Source organism: Rana temporaria, chromosome 3 (assembly GCF_905171775.1).
Source record: "Rana temporaria chromosome 3, aRanTem1.1, whole genome shotgun sequence".
Lineage (NCBI taxonomy): Eukaryota > Metazoa > Chordata > Amphibia > Anura > Ranidae > Rana > Rana temporaria.
In genome coordinates, this window is record NC_053491.1 from 119,304,686 (window position 1) to 119,320,612 (window position 15,927).

The 15,927-nt window shown below is 42.4% G+C and overlaps 1 protein-coding gene across 7 annotated transcripts in view; it reads left to right on the top strand.

Moving 5' to 3' along the window:
- The window catches only part of LOC120931668 (collagen alpha-1(VII) chain-like), a 495,674-nt gene that overhangs the window by 367,279 nt on the left and 112,468 nt on the right, over positions 1-15,927 (top strand). For all 7 annotated transcript variants that reach the window (XM_040343324.1, XM_040343325.1, XM_040343318.1 and 4 more), the window contains one exon: positions 12,885-12,938. In XM_040343324.1, the coding sequence (XP_040199258.1) occupies positions 12,885-12,938 (54 nt within the window). The remainder of the gene's footprint in view (positions 1-12,884; positions 12,939-15,927) is intronic.

The following is a 15,927-nucleotide window of genomic DNA, read 5'->3' on the forward strand; positions in this document are numbered from 1 at the left end:
ACAAAGTAAATAACAGTAGTATTAAGTAATTGTATCACTGATAAATGTTCTGACACACCAAACACCTAGAATATCTTGATTTACACAAATGCTATAAGCTGCTTGTGAAAAAGCATACCACTATACCTAGGGAATGCTAAACTTAAGATTTTTGGTTCACATCCTCTCTTAATTGTCTCTCTCTAGTTGTTGCTTCTTTAGATCCGATATGTTCTGTCGCTTATTGTACTTGCTCACTGCATGTCTTTGGAGGTTTACAGTAAACACTCATGCACATCAAAAATAATAAAGTAAAGAAGTCTGATTAGCTTGCCAGATCTCAATGGTTTTGTTTCTGTTAGAATAATACACTATTTATGAATATATATATATATATATATATATATATATATATATATATATATATATATATATATATATATATATATATATATATATATATATATATATATATATATAAACATATGAAGGAAAACCTGGCCTCCTGTAAAAATTGTTTCTATACTGTACAATGGAATATTTGTCAACAGTAGCACTGAAAATACATAAGAATTTCAGTGCCTCAATGTCAAGGAAATTTGTCAGAATAGACATATTTGGAGCTGCCCATTCTGATTTGCTTTTTTAAGCTGCATGCTGTCAGGCTGTCACCCCTATCCTTGCTTTGCTGCTTGGTGCGTCGCTGACTTGAATCAGGAAACTTGGGGCTGGATTCACAAAGAGTTACGCCGGCGTATCAGTAGATACGCCGGCATAACTCGTAATCTAAGCCCGTCGTAAGTTTAAGTGTATGCTCAAACTGAGATACACTTAAACCTAGCTAAGATGCGCCGTCGTATCTTAGGGTGCAATTTTTCCTCTGGCCGCTAGGTGGCGCTTCCGTTAATGTTGGCGTATAATATGTAAATGAGCTAGATACGCCGATTCACGAACGTATGCTTGCCCGTCGCAGTAAAGATACGCCGTTTCCGTAAGAGGTATGCCGCGTAAAGATAAAGCTGCCCCCTAGGTGGCGTAGCCAATGTTAAGTATGGCCGTCGTTCCCGCGTCGAAATTTGAAAATTTTACGTCGTTTGCATAAGTCTTCCGTGAATGGGGCTGGACGTAATTTACGTTCACGTCGAAACCAATACGTCCTTGCGGCGTACTTTGGAGCAATGCACACTGGGATATGTACACGGATGGCGCATGCGTCGGGTCACCAATCATTTACATAAAACACACCCCCCTCATCCTCATTTGAATTAGGCACGCTTACGCCGGCCCCATTTACGCTACACCGCCATAAGTTAGGAGGCAAGTGCTTTGTGAATACAACACTTGCCTCTCTGACTTAAGGCGGCGTAGCGTAAATACGATACGCTACGCCGCCGTAAAAATGCTCCGATCTATGTGAATCCAGCCCTTGATCTACACAAGTTTGCTCCAATTAAGTGACTCAGCAGCTTGAGCAAGCAAATCAGAAATGGCAACTCTCATAGTTCTTTCCAGACTGCTTGCATGTTTTTCCATACTGCAAGTTTATGTATTGTGCGTGATTAGCTTGGCAACGGGGTGCGTTTATAAATAGACTGCACTGCTAAACTATAGAAGTGTCAACAATTCAATCAATCGCTGTATATTTTATATATGCCAACATATAGCTGAAGAAAATGAAAAAACAGGTCATGTCCAATAACCAAAGTCCCACTAAATATATGTTGCTTGTTGTACAGAAATGGTGATCAAGTGTTTGTGCTTCTATGGACACGTTTCCACTTCAAAAGTGCTCAAAGTGACACCACATGGATTTACACTCACCACAAAGGTTAGACCCTCTATTGCTAGATAGGCGTCTGCCCTTTTTGGGACAAGCTCACAGTGGATCTCTACATCAACTGCACCACTGAGATATGTCAGGGTTCGGATCTTTCTAATATTATGCACTGCAACTCCAAAAAACAGTATCATGGAGAAATATTTATTTTGCAAAGCAGCCAACTTTATTAAGTAACATATCTATCAGGGAACACAGCCTCAACACGTTTTGTCTGTGATTGGATGTCACATCCTGTCTTTGGAGTGTAACCACTGCCACTCTCTGTCAGGGCCAGATCTAGCCTGTCTGATGTATGGTGCAGTAAAAAATGGCAGGTGGTCAGAGAATGTAAGGTCAGCAGGGCAGTGTATCAGAGTCAGTAGGACACTGCACAATGGGTCAGCAGGGCAGAGGATAGGGTCAGCAATTAGGGCAGTGTACAGGACCTATTCATTTGTAGGACAGTCTACAGTGGGTTAGCAGGGCAGAGGAGAGGGAAGAGCAGAGGATGGGAATGTCAGTAGGTGAGTGTACAAGAGTCAGTAGGGCAATATACAGGGGGTCAGTAAGGCAGAGGATAGGGGTCAGCAGGGGAGAGAATGGGAGGTCATCAGGGGAGTGTACAAGCAGGGACGATCCTCCCTTATAGGCTCACTATGCAAGCCGCTTAGGGCCCCGCAAAGATGCGAAGGGCCCCCCAAATTACTAGAGGCCCCGCCTGGTGAGAAGTCATTTTCGCCCCCTCACCCCGCATCTAAACTCGCTGGCTGAGTCATTTCCGACAGCAGAACACCCCCTCCCCCCACTTCTCAACTTTCTTTAATGTGACATGTCACTGTCGTCAGGGCCCCCAGCTTCTCATTTTTAATGTGCCATGTCATTTTGCTTAGGGCCCCCCAGGGAGGTCAGGATCGGCACTGTGTACAAGAGTCAGTAGGGCAGTCTGCAAGTAGGGCAGATTATAGGGGTTAATAGGGGTTAGCAGAGCAGGTGACAGGTGTCAGCAGGGAAGAGAACAGGAGTTATCAGGACAGGGGACAAGGGATCAGAAAAGTAGATGACAGGGGGTCAGCAGGGCAGTGTATAGGGACCAGCAGAGCAGAGAAAAGGGGTCACAAGGGTAGAGGAAAGGGGATCACAAGGGCAGGTAACAGGGGTCAGCAGGGTGGAGGACAGGGGTCAGCAATGCAGAGGACAGGAGTCAGTACAGCAGAGCATAGGGGTTACAAGGGCAGAGGACAGGGATCAGCAGGATAGAGGAAAGAGAGTCAGTAGGACAGAGGACAGGGGTCACAAGGGCAGTTTACAGGGGTCTGCAGGGCAAAGTACAGGGGTCAGCAGTGCAGAAGACAATCGTCGGCAGGGAAAAGGACAGGGTCACTGCTGGCAGGGCACTTAGCACATCTCCTCCTCCCCAAACAGCAAATGTCTGAGATTGGCGTTCCTTGTAGACACAGGCTCAATCTTCAACTGGCTACTGCAGCTGCCATTCTGATCTGAGAAATTCACAGGTCAGAACAGCAACATAGCAGCCAGCTACCCACTGTGTCTATAAGGGAATCCAATCTCAGCTATGTGGTGTGTAGGGGGGAGGAGATCTGTTGCAAACCACAAACAAATCCTCCCAGTCCAAATCCCCCTTCTAAGGCTAAGTTTACATTGGCATTAAACGCAGGCATTTGAGAGGCGTTAAAAACACCCCTCAAATGCCTCTGCAAAAGATACAATTTGAAAAATAATGAAAAATAAACTAATTGATGGCTAATCCTGGTGGTTCCTACCACATCCCAAAAAATTGTTTGGAAAGGAGAAAATGCCCCAAGGCATAGTATGGGCAGGAGACCAGATCAGGATAATGGATAGATAGTACAAAGGTATATAAAAAATATGAATTGTATTTAATATTAGTGTTGCTCACGAATATTCGCATTGCGAATATTCGACTCGAATATAGCATATTCGAGAAATCGCGCTATATTTCGAATTTCGCGGTGAATATTCGCAATTCCGAATATTCGCATTTTTTCAATTTGATTTTTAAAACAGATCACATCCTATCGACGTCTAAAAGCATTGCTGGTATGATTAGAGACCCTGGGCCGAGTAGCTAAGCTGAGGCGATCCTTTTATGTTGCCAAATTGAAAAAAAAAAAATTGCGATTTTTCGCTATTGCGAATGCGAAAATGATTGCGAATTTTCGATAACTGTGGTAGGAGAACTCTGATTGTCTCTGATGCAAAAGGGGGGGGGGCTTTGTGTATGTGTATGTTATGAATATTTGTATGTTTGATATTATTATTTTTTGTAAGAAGGAAAAAATTGCGCATACCTTAAAAAAGGGGAGAATACAGCAGCAACTCAAAAATGTTATACAACATAAATTAATACAAGACAGAAAATGGAGTCGCTCTACAAGAATAAAAAATATGTCTAGTGACAAGACATGTGGGCAAATTATAAAATAAGCAAGCGCAAATAACTTGTGAAATACACAGTGAAACAAATATATAAAGAAATATAGTCCCAATAATAGAAAAATAATCTTTCATAAAAATGTCTTTGATATGTGAAGTGAAAAAAAGTCCAAAGCATGCAGCATGAACGTGTTCAATCTTCAAGGTGTTTGATTGACAAACGGCTGTGACAGATGGATAGAGTAAAGAATCACCACCAACGCAAAACACTTTTTATTTTCTATTGTAAGAATAGTCAAGAATATTCTGAGCCAATCAGAGTGCTCCTTCCGCATTTGCCGAATATTCGCAATTATTTTGTATTGTAAAATATCAAGAATATTCTGAGCCAATCAGAGTGCTCCTTCCGCATTTGCCGAATATTCGCAATTATTTTGTATTGTAAAATATCAAGAATATTCTGAGCCAATCAGAGTGCTCCTTCCGCATTTGCCGAATATTCGCAATTATTTTGTATTGTAAAATATCAAGAATATTCTGAGCCAATCAGAGTGCTCCTTCCGCATTTGCCAAATATTCGCAATTATTTTGTATTGTAAAATATCACGAATATTCTGAGCCAATCAGAGTGCTCCTACAGCATTTGTCGAAATTGCGCAATAAATATCGCATTCGCATGTTGCGATATTTCGATAAAATATCACGAATATTCTGAGCCAATCAGAGCGCTCCTCCAGCATTTCTCGAAATTGCGCAATAAATATCGCATTCGCATGTTGCGATATTTCGATAAAATATCACGAATATTCTGAGCCAATCAGAGTGCTCCTACCGCAGTTATCAAAAAATCGCAATTATTTTCGCATTCGCAATAGCGAAAAATCGCAATCATTTAATTTCGATAAAATATCACGAATATTCGAATTTAGCGAATATATCTCGAATATTCGAATATATATTCGAGATATATCGCGAAATCGAATATGGCATATTCTGCTCAACACTATTTAATATACAAAAATATAAATTTGATCAATGTACTGTAAAAACAATCATGGAAACAAGACATGATTATACAACTTCTTACTGCTGCAATACACAGCCATAATGTACTACAAGTTGTGATAGCAACAACAATCCAAATCCATGCAAATGATACAATGGACAGCACACAGTGCTGTTCACACTATCAAAACATGAAGCGTTAGCACTGAGTTGCTTCAAAATTGAAGCCTCATGGCGAGTCTGGAGACGTTTGAAGTCTTTCAACGCCTCCTATTCAAGTCGATGGCAACACTTCCCTAATGCTCCGGCAGGCAGTTGCGGTTGCAGGGCATTAAGATTAGTTTATTCCCTATAATGGAATAGGCGTTTGTGGAGCGGTTTTAATGTGCCTTACCGCTCATCAAACTCCCCTATACCCCCTTCTAGCACAAATCGTCTCCCCCATTCCCCCCTTCTAGCACAAATCCTCTCCTCCCCAAATATCCCCATCTAGCACAAATACCCCCCATCCCCCCTCTTAGACCAAACACCCTCATCCCTTCCTCACACAAATCCCCCCTCCTAGCACAAATTTCCCCCAATCGCACATCCTAACACATACCCCCTATTCCTCCTCCTAGCACCAATCCTCCCTCCCCCAAAATTACCCATTCCAACACAAACAGCCCTCCATACCTCCTCTTCCAAGCACAATTGATTGTTACCCCCCCTTTGTGTTCCCAGCACAAACTTACACGCAGATACTCTACAGGAGTAGTGACAGCGGGAGGAGGTGTGGTCTGTGATGTGCTCTCCTTCTCCTCCTGTCTGAACAATGCTTTTCCATGCAGCAGATAACAAAGGCTCTCTTAGATCATACTGTACACAGTCTACAATTCCTTGTAGACACAGGCTCAATCTTCAACTGGCTACTGCAGCTGCCATTCTGATCTGAGAAATTCACAGGTCAGAACAGCAACATAGCAGCCAGCTACCCACTGTGTCTATAAGGGAACCCAATCTCAGCTATGTGGTGTGTAGGGGGGAGGAGATCTGTTGCAAACCACAAACAAATCCTCCCAGTCCAAATCCCCCTTCTAAGGCTAAGTTTACATTGGCATTAAACGCAGGCATTTGAGAGGCGTTAAAAACACCCCTCAAATGCCTCTGCAAAAGATACAATTTGAAAAATAATGAAAAATAAACTAATTGATGGCTAATCCTGGTGGTTCCTACCACATCCCAAAAAATTGTTTGGAAAGGAGAAAATGCCCCAAGGCATAGTATGGGCAGGAGACCAGATCAGGATAATGGATAGATAGTACAAAGGTATATAAAAAATATGAATTGTATTTAATATTAGTGTTGCTCACGAATATTCGCATTGCGAATATTCGACTCGAATATAGCATATTCGAGAAATCGCGCTATATTTCGAATTTCGCGGTGAATATTCGCAATTCCGAATATTCGAATTTTTTCAATTTGATTTTTAAAACAGATCACATCCTATCGACGTCTAAAAGCATTGCTGGTATGATTAGAGACCCTGGGCCGAGTAGCTAAGCTGAGGCGATCCTTTTATGTTGCCAAATTGAAAAAAAAAAATTGCGATTTTTCGCTATTGCGAATGCGAAAATGATTGCGAATTTTCGATAACTGTGGTAGGAGAACTCTGATTGTCTCTGATGCAAAAGGGGGGGGGGGGGTTTGTGTATGTGTATGTTATGAATATTTGTATGTTTGATATTATTATTTTTTGTAAGAAGGAAAAAATTGCGCATACCTTAAAAAAGGGGAGAATACAGCAGCAACTCAAAAATGTTATACAACATAAATTAATACAAGACAGAAAATGGAGTCGCTCTACAAGAATAAAAAATATGTCTAGTGACAAGACATGTGGGCAAATTATAAAATAAGCAAGCGCAAATAACTTGTGAAATACACAGTGAAACAAATATATAAAGAAATATAGTCCCAATAATAGAAAAATAATCTTTCATAAAAATGTCTTTGATATGTGAAGTGAAAAAAAGTCCAAAGCATGCAGCATGAACGTGTTCAATCTTCAAGGTGTTTGATTGACAAACGGCTGTGACAGATGGATAGAGTAAAGAATCACCACCAACGCAAAACACTTTTTATTTTCTATTGTAAGAATAGTCAAGAATATTCTGAGCCAATCAGAGTGCTCCTTCCGCATTTGCCGAATATTCGCAATTATTTTGTATTGTAAAATATCAAGAATATTCTGAGCCAATCAGAGTGCTCCTTCCGCATTTGCCGAATATTCGCAATTATTTTGTATTGTAAAATATCAAGAATATTCTGAGCCAATCAGAGTGCTCCTTCCGCATTTGCCGAATATTCGCAATTATTTTGTATTGTAAAATATCACGAATATTCTGAGCCAATCAGAGTGCTCCTACAGCATTTGTCGAAATTGCGCAATAAATATCGCATTCGCATGTTGCGATATTTCGATAAAATATCACGAATATTCTGAGCCAATCAGAGCGCTCCTCCAGCATTTGCCGAATATTCGCAATTATTTTGTATTGTAAAATATCAAGAATATTCTGAGCCAATCAGAGTGCTCCTTCCGCATTTGCCGAATATTCGCAATTATTTTGTATTGTAAAATATCAAGAATATTCTGAGCCAATCAGAGTGCTCCTTCCGCATTTGCCGAATATTCGCAATTATTTTGTATTGTAAAATATCAAGAATATTCTGAGCCAATCAGAGTGCTCCTTCCGCATTTGCCGAATATTCGCAATTATTTTGTATTGTAAAATATCACGAATATTCTGAGCCAATCAGAGTGCTCCTACAGCATTTGTCGAAATTGCGCAATAAATATCGCATTCGCATGTTGCGATATTTCGATAAAATATCACGAATATTCTGAGCCAATCAGAGCGCTCCTCCAGCATTTCTCGAAATTGCGCAATAAATATCGCATTCGCATGTTGCGATATTTCGATAAAATATCACGAATATTCTGAGCCAATCAGAGTGCTCCTACCGCAGTTATCAAAAAATCGCAATTATTTTCGCATTCGCAATAGCGAAAAATCGCAATCATTTAATTTCGATAAAATATCACGAATATTCGAATTTAGCGAATATATCTCGAATATTCGAATATATATTCGAGATATATCGCGAAATCGAATATGGCATATTCTGCTCAACACTATTTAATATACAAAAATATAAATTTGATCAATGTACTGTAAAAACAATCATGGAAACAAGACATGATTATACAACTTCTTACTGCTGCAATACACAGCCATAATGTACTACAAGTTGTGATAGCAACAACAATCCAAATCCATGCAAATGATACAATGGACAGCACACAGTGCTGTTCACACTATCAAAACATGAAGCGTTAGCACTGAGTTGCTTCAAAATTGAAGCCTCATGGCGAGTCTGGAGACGTTTGAAGTCTTTCAACGCCTCCTATTCAAGTCGATGGCAACACTTCCCTAATGCTCCGGCAGGCAGTTGCGGTTGCAGGGCATTAAGATTAGTTTATTCCCTATAATGGAATAGGCGTTTGTGGAGCGGTTTTAATGTGCCTTACCGCTCATCAAACTCCCCTATACCCCCTTCTAGCACAAATCGTCTCCCCCATTCCCCCCTTCTAGCACAAATCCTCTCCTCCCCAAATATCCCCATCTAGCACAAATACCCCCCATCCCCCCTCTTAGACCAAACACCCTCATCCCTTCCTCACACAAATCCCCCCTCCTAGCACAAATTTCCCCCAATCGCACATCCTAACACATACCCCCTATTCCTCCTCCTAGCACCAATCCTCCCTCCCCCAAAATTACCCATTCCAACACAAACAGCCCTCCATACCTCCTCTTCCAAGCACAATTGATTGTTACCCCCCCTTTGTGTTCCCAGCACAAACTTACACGCAGATACTCTACAGGAGTAGTGACAGCGGGAGGAGGTGTGGTCTGTGATGTGCTCTCCTCCTCCTCCTGTCTGAACAATGCTTTTCCATGCAGCAGATAACAAAGGCTCTCTTAGATCATACTGTACACAGTTTAATTACTCGCTGTCTACCTATATTTCCTGCTGTCGAGAGATGAGAAGTCCTTGGAGAAGACAGGGGATGGGTAATAAAACCGTGTACAGTCCAATCCTGTGTCATCTGCTGTATGGAGGAAAGCTGTTCTGGCATAGCCTGAACCTCCTCCCAGCTCTCACCTCTCTGCTGTTGTCACTTCTGTCTGAGATTTACTGTTCACTTTAGTTCATTGCTCCAGGCTCCCCCACCCAGGCTCAACGTTCAAATTTACAGTATTTAGAGGTAGGTTGGTAAAAAAAAAAACATTGGAGCATTAAAGCATGACATACTATGCTATGACAGCTTTTTACAACCTTAGCTCTCAAGCCCTGGTTCACACTGATTCCAGAACGCATGGGATCACATGACAAGCGGTGGCTTTTCACATATATGCAGCCTGAATGCAGTGCATTTTTAATATAGAGTTATTAAAATATAACCCCCTGTATTGAGTTATCTGCTAGTTTATGTTTTCACTAATCGGTTGTTTAAAGGGTAAATTCACTTTCATAGGAAAACAATCTGCAAATAAAAAATAAAAATATAACATTTACAATTGCGATACAAGCCATATTGTAATTAAATGTTATTAAAATGTTAATTTAATGTTATTAAAAAATACTTTTCATTCTGAAGCACTATAATTTTCTTTAAAATGTAATGCAATATGACAACCTAGAGCATTGAGAACACAGTTGGTGTACAGAATGCCCCAGAATGTCATTTCCTGTTTGTGTGATTGGCTCTCTGATTTTCCCCAAACTCTGATACAAGTCAGGTTTTAGGCATTCTCTGAAACAAAAAATGCAGTTTTGGTGAGGTGCTCCTAAAGGGTTAACCACTTGTGAAGGGATTCAGACCCTGCCATTCTCCTCATTAGACCACTGCAAGTGTATCAGTTGATCAATAATGAAAAAGTCCATCCCATTCAGAATCAGTATCCAGAACACACAGGAGAATGAGAGCAGAAACAAGAAGGAATCTGCACCAAAGCTTTCTTTGAGTTACTCTTTAACCAGTTGCATACCGGGCCATAGTCAAATGATGCCTGCAGGAACACACTCCCTCACTGGGCGGACGTCATAGGATGTCCTCCGCCTCTCACCGCTACTGTGGGCCCCCGGGGGCCTGCAGTGTGGTGATCGGGGATCAGGCGTGTCCCTCAGGACACAGCCCATCCCTGATCAGGGTAAAGAGCCAATGAAATTGGCTATTTACCATGTGACCAACTGTCCAATCACAGCCGGTCACTTTGGAGATCTGCGTGCACGCCGCTCGTGTGTGCCCCCAGGGGCGCGCATCATGGCGATCGAGGTTGCAGCTTGTCCTTTGGACAAAGCCCAGCCCCAATTGGGGTAAAGAGCCAATGAAATTGTCTCTTTACCACGTGACCGGCTGTGTCCAATCACAGCCAGTCACAAAAGTAAACAAACCACTGGTAACTGCTTGTTACCGGGTTCTCCTCCTCACTAACCGATCCAGTGTGAGGAGGAGATTGTGGGAATAGTAAGTTGCCACATTATTGTATGTACTACTGTGCCCAGATTGCCCCCCTGAATAAAGAGGTCCATGTTTCTGCCTTTCACTTGAACTGACCCTGGACTGTATTGACTATGCCTTTGCCTATCATCTATTTCTGCCTTTTTAGCTGCACTGACCTTGGCATGTTGACCATGTTTTTGCCTGCCACTTGGACTGATCTTTCACCCTGCTACACAGGGGTCTTGCATATGTGAGGGGCTCCAGAATAGTGTTCTAAGTTGAGAAAAACAGTTTTTGGTTTTATCTTTGTTTTGTAATTCCCAGAACAGGGTCTGGAGTCCGGAGGCTTCAAATCGATTTGGGTGGGAGAAGCCTCTACCTTTCTCAAAGTTTGGTTGACTGGGCAGTTCTACCAAATATAGACATGTGCTGATATCATTCTTCAAAGCCTCAAATAAAGTGGTGATGCTTCAGGGAACATCGTATGTAATTTGGCTGGAGTGTTGTGCCATCAAGATGAGTCATCTTAATCTCATATGAAGAATCATCTCATCACATACAAATGGCTTTATCTCCTCCTTTGTGCTGCACAATAATAACACTTTCCTTTTCCTCTCTGAATATGAAAGAGCAAGCATGCAAAAATATACACTCCTCATCAAAAAAAATCAATCATAGCTTAAAATTTGTGCTCTCTGAAATGCATCACAAAGTTCCATGAAATGTTTACATTTTCTTTTTTATTAAAGTAGAACTTTAACCACTTAAGACCCGGACCTTTAGGCAGCTAAAGGACCCGGCCAGTTTTTGCGATTCGGCACTGCGTCGCTTTAACTGACAATTGCGCGGTCGTGGCTCCCAAATAAAATTGGCGTCCTTTTTTTCCCTCAAATAGAGATTTCTTTTGGTGGAATTTGATCACCTCTGCGGTTTTTATTTTTTGCGCTATAAACAAAAATAGAGCGACAATTTAAAAAAAAATGCTATATTTTTTACTTTTTTCTATAATAAATATCCCCCAAAAATATATAAAACATTATTTTTTTTCCTCAGTTTAGGCCGATACGTATTCTTCTACCTATTTTTGGTAAAAAAAAACTCAATAAGCATTTATCGATTGGTTTACCAAAAAAGGGGATAGTTTTATTGCATTTTTATTAATTATTATTTTTTTACTAGTAATGGCGGCAATCAGCGATTTTTTTTCATGACTGCGACATTATGGCAGACACTTCGGACAATTTTGACACATTTTTGGGACCATTGTCATTTTCATTTAAAATGCATTGTTTACTGTGAAAATGGCAGTTGCCGTTTGGGAGTTAACCACAAGGGGGCGCTGATGGGGTTATGTATGACCTCATTTGTGTTTCTAACTGTAGGTGGGGTGGCTGTGTGACATCATCGATTGTGGTTCCCTATAAAAGGGAACACACGATCATTGACAGCGCCACAGTGAAGAACGGGGAAGCTGTGTTTACACACAGCTCCCCCCGTTCTTCAGCTCCAGGGACCGATCGTGGGACTCCAGCGGCGATCGGGTCCACGAGTCCCGCGGCCATGGTCACAGAGCTTCGGACCAGGTCGCGCGCACGCGCCCGCGCAAACCCACTGCTGGGCTTAAAGAGCCACGTACATGTACGTGGATGTGCCCAGCCATGCCATTCTGCCGACGTATATCGGTTAATAAAAAAATATTAAAAAAATGTGTCTGGGCAAAATTTTTAAAGGAGTAGTAAAGTCTACTATTTTATATTTATACCTACAGGTAAGCTATAATAAGGCTTACCTGTAGGTACAGAAAATATCTCTGTAGGTGGGCATTACTACTCCCAAACGTGATTTATTAAAATGAATGAGGCATCACAACTGCATGTAATGTGCAAGGTTGCATCATGGTGGTGATGGTTGTTAAAGGTTTAGGCCAGGTGCTGAGGAGGCAACAAATCATCTCCCAGCTCTCTGCTAACTGCCCCCTGAAAAGCTTTCAACTGTGGAACGCTTTTCAGAACGGCGTCAAGGGCTGGCGCAAATGTAAACTAGGCCATACACACATGGACACACAATGTCAACTATGCACTACTAATATATATTTTTTTTTTAAACTAGGGAGAAAAGGGAGACCCTGGATTACCAGGAGACATGGGTCAGAAAGGAGAAAAGGTATTTTCTATGACTGTTTTTTTTTTAATATATATATCATATGTCTGTGTAGTGTTTAATGAAAATAATGGCCTTATTAAGTAAAAATGGTACATATGCTGCCACTCATTTGAATTGAAGTCAGATCAAAGTATAATTGATGCTATTTAGTAGTTATGGGTTACTGCACCTAAGAGCTAGCACATGGGCCCTATCTATACTTTTTAATTTAAAAAAGCAAAGGAAATTTAAATGTGCCCGTTGATGTGTCCTGATGTGTAAGATGTGCTAGTATATCATTTACCATTATGCATTCTGAAGCAAAATGCATTAAGAAGCATAAATACTGTACATTTCTGTAAACCTCAACAGGCTTTTTAAAAAGTGCCACCTAAGAGTAATACCGCAAGATGCCTGTGGTTACTTTTTTTATCTATCAGAAAAAACACTTCTGTAACCCTTTCTAAATTAGTTTTACTTGAGTACTTGTAACAGCACAGGTGAACGGAGTGAACCACAACTGCGGTTAGCAAGGACTTCAATGCGCTTCCTTATTAGGGATGAGCTTCGTGTTCGAGTCGAACCCATGTTCGACTCGAACATCGTATGATCCACGTTACAAGAATTCATAAATCTTGCCGGCGCATAGGGAGCAGAAGATGAAACATCTTCGGGAGGCCTTGCAGAAAGGTCTTGTCACGTACCTGGTTGTGGAGCCCAACATGCAGGGAGCGGCCTCTTGTAAGCCTCCGACTCAGGAGCCCCTGGTAGAGCAGACAGAGGGTCAAGAGTCTAGAGGGGCACAAGCGCCTGGTGGTAAGCTGGTTAGCGGACCGGAAGTGGTGGTAGACAGGTGTTGGCAGGCTCCTGGCAGGATACCACAGCACACAGGAACAGTAATGTAGCGCTTCCTGGATAAGAGCCAAGTGATTGGCACACACCGGATTAGGCAGCAGATCAGGAAACCGGAACAGATCCGAAAGGGTTAATCAAGTCCAAGCCGAGTCGGTGTATCGGGCGGGCAGACAACAGAGCCAGGGGTTAAGCAAAGTTGGTGGTCAGATCAAGCCGGGGTCAAGGGCAGGCTGCAGGCAAAGGTAGGTCACAGGAAGCCGGGTCAGATGAACAGGGATCGAACAGATAGCAGGTGCAGGTTCTTCAGGAAACGCTGTAGACTAGTCAGCAAGATGATGAGGGGCCGGACAATTTAAATAGTGTTTCTTGGCGCCAAAATGCCGTCAGCGCGCGCGCTCCCGCCGCGCACACAGGCGCGCGCCAATGCGCACGCATCGGGACTGGATTCCCCTGACGTTGCCACTGATGGCCGAACTGCTGGATCTTCTACCATGACAGGTCTGTGCAATGCATTCCCAGAGACTGGGAGGTTACAAAATCCTGGTCCTGGACAACGTGTTGCTGAGGCTTTGGTCAGTCACAGAAGGAGCGGTGAAGAAGGTGGCTGTCTGACCGATGCGTTCAGACAATTTTTTAGTCCGCAGCCCCAAGGTATGACCGGTTCCAGCAACCATCGCCAGCGTCTGTTTTACATGGTGCGGGAATACCTAGGAGCAAGATCAGACTTGGACACCTTTCCCACCGAAAATCCTCTGGCTTACTGGGTCTTGAGGATGGATCACTGGCCAGAGCTTGCACAGTACGCAATTGAGCTACTGGCTTGTCCTGCATCCAGCGTTCTTTCAGAACGCACATTCAGTGCTGCTGGAGGCTTTGTAACCGATTACAGGGTGCGCCTCTCCACCGACTCGGTCGATCGTCTGACCTTCATAAAAATGAATCAGGCTTGGATCACCACCAGCTACCAAGCACCTGATGCTGATGTAACTGAATAATTTTTTTTGAAATGTCAGATCCCTTCAAGACTGCCTATGCTCATGCTAAGTGACTATCCTGTTATGCTGAGTGACTATCCTTTTCCTCCTCAATGATCATGCTGATAGCTTGTAAGAACATTTTTGGTTCTGGGCACGGCCACCAGTGGCTAAGGCCCAATTTTTCTGCCCCTGTTTAACAGGGTCGAGTAATTACAATTTTTGATGCAATACTTTGCAGCTGGCTCATTTCTGCGCTCCAACTAGAGTATCTGTGAGGGGTTGCAGTGTTGTGGCACCAGCACCAGTGCCTAAGGCCCAATTTTTCTGCCCCTGTTTAACAGGGGCGTGTAATTACAATTTGTGATGCAATACTTTCCAGCGGGTTCATTCCTGCGCTCTAACTAGAGTATCTGTGAGGGGTTGCAGTGTTGTGGCACCAGCACCACCACCAACAAAGGCCCAATTTGTCTGCCCCTGTTCAACAGGGGCATGTAATTACAATTCTTGATCTAAAATTTCACAGCAGTCCCATTTCTGTGCCTACCAAGAGTAACTGTCAGGGCTTACAGAGTTGTGGCACCAGCACCACCATCACCAACAAAGAAAACTAGGATTGGGACTTTAAATGAGGCATATGAAAAGCATACACCTCCATCCATGTTGGTTAAAAGAGAGAAAGGAGTTTTTGGGACTTTGAATGAAATGCGTTTTTAAGCAAACAGTTAGGCCCTGTACACACGATCAGTCTAAACTGATGAGAACGGACTGAAGTTCCGTTTCATGGGTCCAAACCATCCGTGTGTGGGCCATTTCAGTCAGTTGTCCTTCGGTCCAGAAATTTAGAACTTGCTTTAAAATTGAACTGATGGACTGGTAACCGATAGGTCAAAACCGACGGTTAGTATGCAAAAGCATCGGTTCAAAACATGCGCATGCTCATAATCAAGTCGACAAATGCTTGGAAGCATTGAACTTCGTTTTTTTCAGCACGTCGTTGTGTTTTACGTCACTGAGTTGGACTCGATCGTTTTTTTAACTGATGGTGTGTAGGCACATCAGACCATCAGTCAGCTTCATCGGTTAACCGATGAAACTGAACTTCAGTCTGTTCCCATCGGTTTAGACTGATCGTGTGTACAGGGCCTAAGTATAAATAAAGTTGTATACGTAATACCCAG